This window comes from Aptenodytes forsteri, unplaced genomic scaffold (genome assembly GCF_000699145.1).
Source record: "Aptenodytes forsteri isolate BGI_AS27 unplaced genomic scaffold, ASM69914v1 Scaffold241, whole genome shotgun sequence".
NCBI classification, from domain to species: Eukaryota; Metazoa; Chordata; class Aves; order Sphenisciformes; family Spheniscidae; genus Aptenodytes; species Aptenodytes forsteri.
In genome coordinates, this window is record NW_008795252.1 from 9,438,148 (window position 1) to 9,440,580 (window position 2,433).

Consider the following 2,433-nt stretch of genomic DNA (forward strand, 5'->3'; position numbering starts at 1 on the left):
CTCAATAGATGGAAACCCGTGCATTGCTTCTGGAGTCCCCAGCCTCATGAATCCAGTAACTAAGCCTGCTACCACCACTTCTTTCAACACTTCTGTGGCTGAGATTCCAAGGAAGCGCAAAGGAAGTGATTCTGATAACCAGTAAGTAAATCAATTCTGTATATGTCTCGACATAAATTTGAGACATTCAGCTGTTATTTATGCAACATGGTAACCGTCTAATCTTCTTTCCTTTATTTATTACCATTATTTATTACAGTTTCTTCCAAATGCATTCTTTGACAGTCCTGGGTTATTAAAAATAGAAAAAATAATCCTTAAATCTAAGGGATATATGTTGTTTTTATATATATATATGTCTATAATGCCGTTTCCTGGCCTGAAGTGACTGGGTAATGTGTCTCATGCTGAAATTTCAATACTAACTCTTTTTTTTCCCCACCCCTTCTTTGCCTGCTAGTAAAGGCAAATTCTCTTTGCAGCAAATTGTTACCAAGTTGCTTGAAGTCTCAAAAGTGCACACTAGAATATCACCTTAAAGTGTGAAACAAGATTACTAGTTAAGCTCTTTGATCTAGAACTGCAGAATCAGAACTGCTTCTTCAGTGACTAGGGCAGCCATTTACTTAAATGTCCAGACAGACCTGTGACCTAAAAATGAGGACTGTCCTACATTACTACTCAGTCTTTTTAAGTGGGTCATGCTTGACTACTGAGATGATACTGTCAACTGTTTTCTCCTGTTTTATAACTGCCAAACAGATGCCAGTTAACCAAATAATCATTTACATAGAAAAATATTTTTTTTAATACAGCTTTGAATAGATCACTTTAATCAGCCAGAAGTAAGGGACACAAGTCAGCCTGCAGATCTAGTGCATTACAAGTATCTCCAAACTAGTGTGGAAAATTCATGTTTAAAAAAGCGGGGGAGGTAGGAAATTTACATGTATTTGTGATTATTAAAGCAATTCTCTTTAATCACTGCTTCTTCCATATATAGTCCATTGATCTACAGAATGTAGCCATACTGTGGATGTTGATATAATTGTCAACTTGGAGGTTCAAGTGTATCTTGTAGATCACTGAAAACTCCAGAAATACATTAGTTTCTGAAAAAAAAGTCTCTTTTTCAGTATCTCTTGTTGACTTTTACCTGTTCAGTAAAAGTGCTGGTTCATCGATAGTGTTTCCCTGAAGTTTGGATCTCTCTCTGATTTCATGAAACTTCTGTCATAAAAAAAATTCATGTTCAAGTTGAAATACTAATTGAAAAAGTATTGTTTTATAAGAACTAGAAATTAGTTTCTAAAAACTAATGTTCTTGCTGAAAATAACTAATCTAGTGGGGTTTCCACTAAAATTTTTCTTTGGCTTTTTTTCATTGGGTATATCAAGTAATCTTTTTGTGCTTCAAACTACATTTTGCTTACTTTGTTACCTGTTTCTGCAGGGATACAGTTGAAGTTGATGGTGATCCTCAGAAAAGGTACTTTTTATAAATGAATTCATTTCTGTTTTCAGTGCTATAAACATGTCAGATTTTCCTGTTTGGCTAGATGAGCTGCGTGGTTTGCCTTAAGGAATGCTTTGTCTAAGGGCAGGTCTTTGTACAGCACAAGGTGATAAACATATAGCTAATTAACAGGATGGATAGGTCCATCCAACGTTAAGGTTTTCTGATATTTCTTTCTAAGACGACACTCTGACTTGCTTATAACTTTACCAGACTTGTTAGTATTGAAGTTGAGGTAAGAATGGGAACGAATGAAAAGTAACAGTTAAATAAGACGACTAGGGAAGTGAAGGAAAGGTCCCATACTCTTCTAGGACTGGTGCATGTAAACATTTTTTGTTTGTTTGTTTTAACCTTGTCAAGTGCTTTTTAAAATAGAGCTACCACAATGATGTTAAAACAATGCTATTACAAGGTGACAAACCAGAGTTAAGATTATGCACAGCATATTTACTTATGCTGTGCGGCATAAGTAAACCCTTTGTGTATATATGTTATGGGATAGTTATTAATTACATGATTACTTTGTTGTGATTTCTTTTTCTGCATCTGGATACCTTACTTAGAAAATATATTTGTTTATATGTAGCTGTGTGGTATTCTTTTTTTATAAAATAGGACAGAATATTTCAGTTGGAAGGGACCTACAACGATCATCTAGTCCAACTGCCTGACCACTTCAGGCTTGACGAAAAGTTAAAGCACATTGTTAAGGGCATTGTCCAAATCCATCTTAAACACTGACAGGCTTGGGGCATTGACCACCTCTCTAGGAAGCCTGTTCTGGTGTTTGACCACCCTCTTGGTAAAGAAATGTTTCCTGATGTCCAGTCTGAACCTCCCCTGGTGCAGCTTTGAGTCATTCCCACGCATCCTATCACTGGATACCAGGGAGAAGAGATCAGCACCTCCCTCTC

At 36.2% G+C, this 2,433-nt stretch overlaps 1 protein-coding gene across 1 annotated transcript in view; it reads left to right on the forward strand.

Annotated features, from left to right (window-relative positions):
• ARNTL2 (aryl hydrocarbon receptor nuclear translocator like 2) overlaps nucleotides 1–2,433 on the forward strand; it is a 30,069-nt gene continuing 27,636 nt past the window's right edge. The window contains exons 1-2 of the mRNA XM_019472010.1: nucleotides 1–141; nucleotides 1,454–1,489. Coding sequence (XP_019327555.1) covers nucleotides 47–141; nucleotides 1,454–1,489 — 131 coding nt within the window. The 5' untranslated portion in view covers nucleotides 1–46. The remainder of the gene's footprint in view (nucleotides 142–1,453; nucleotides 1,490–2,433) is intronic.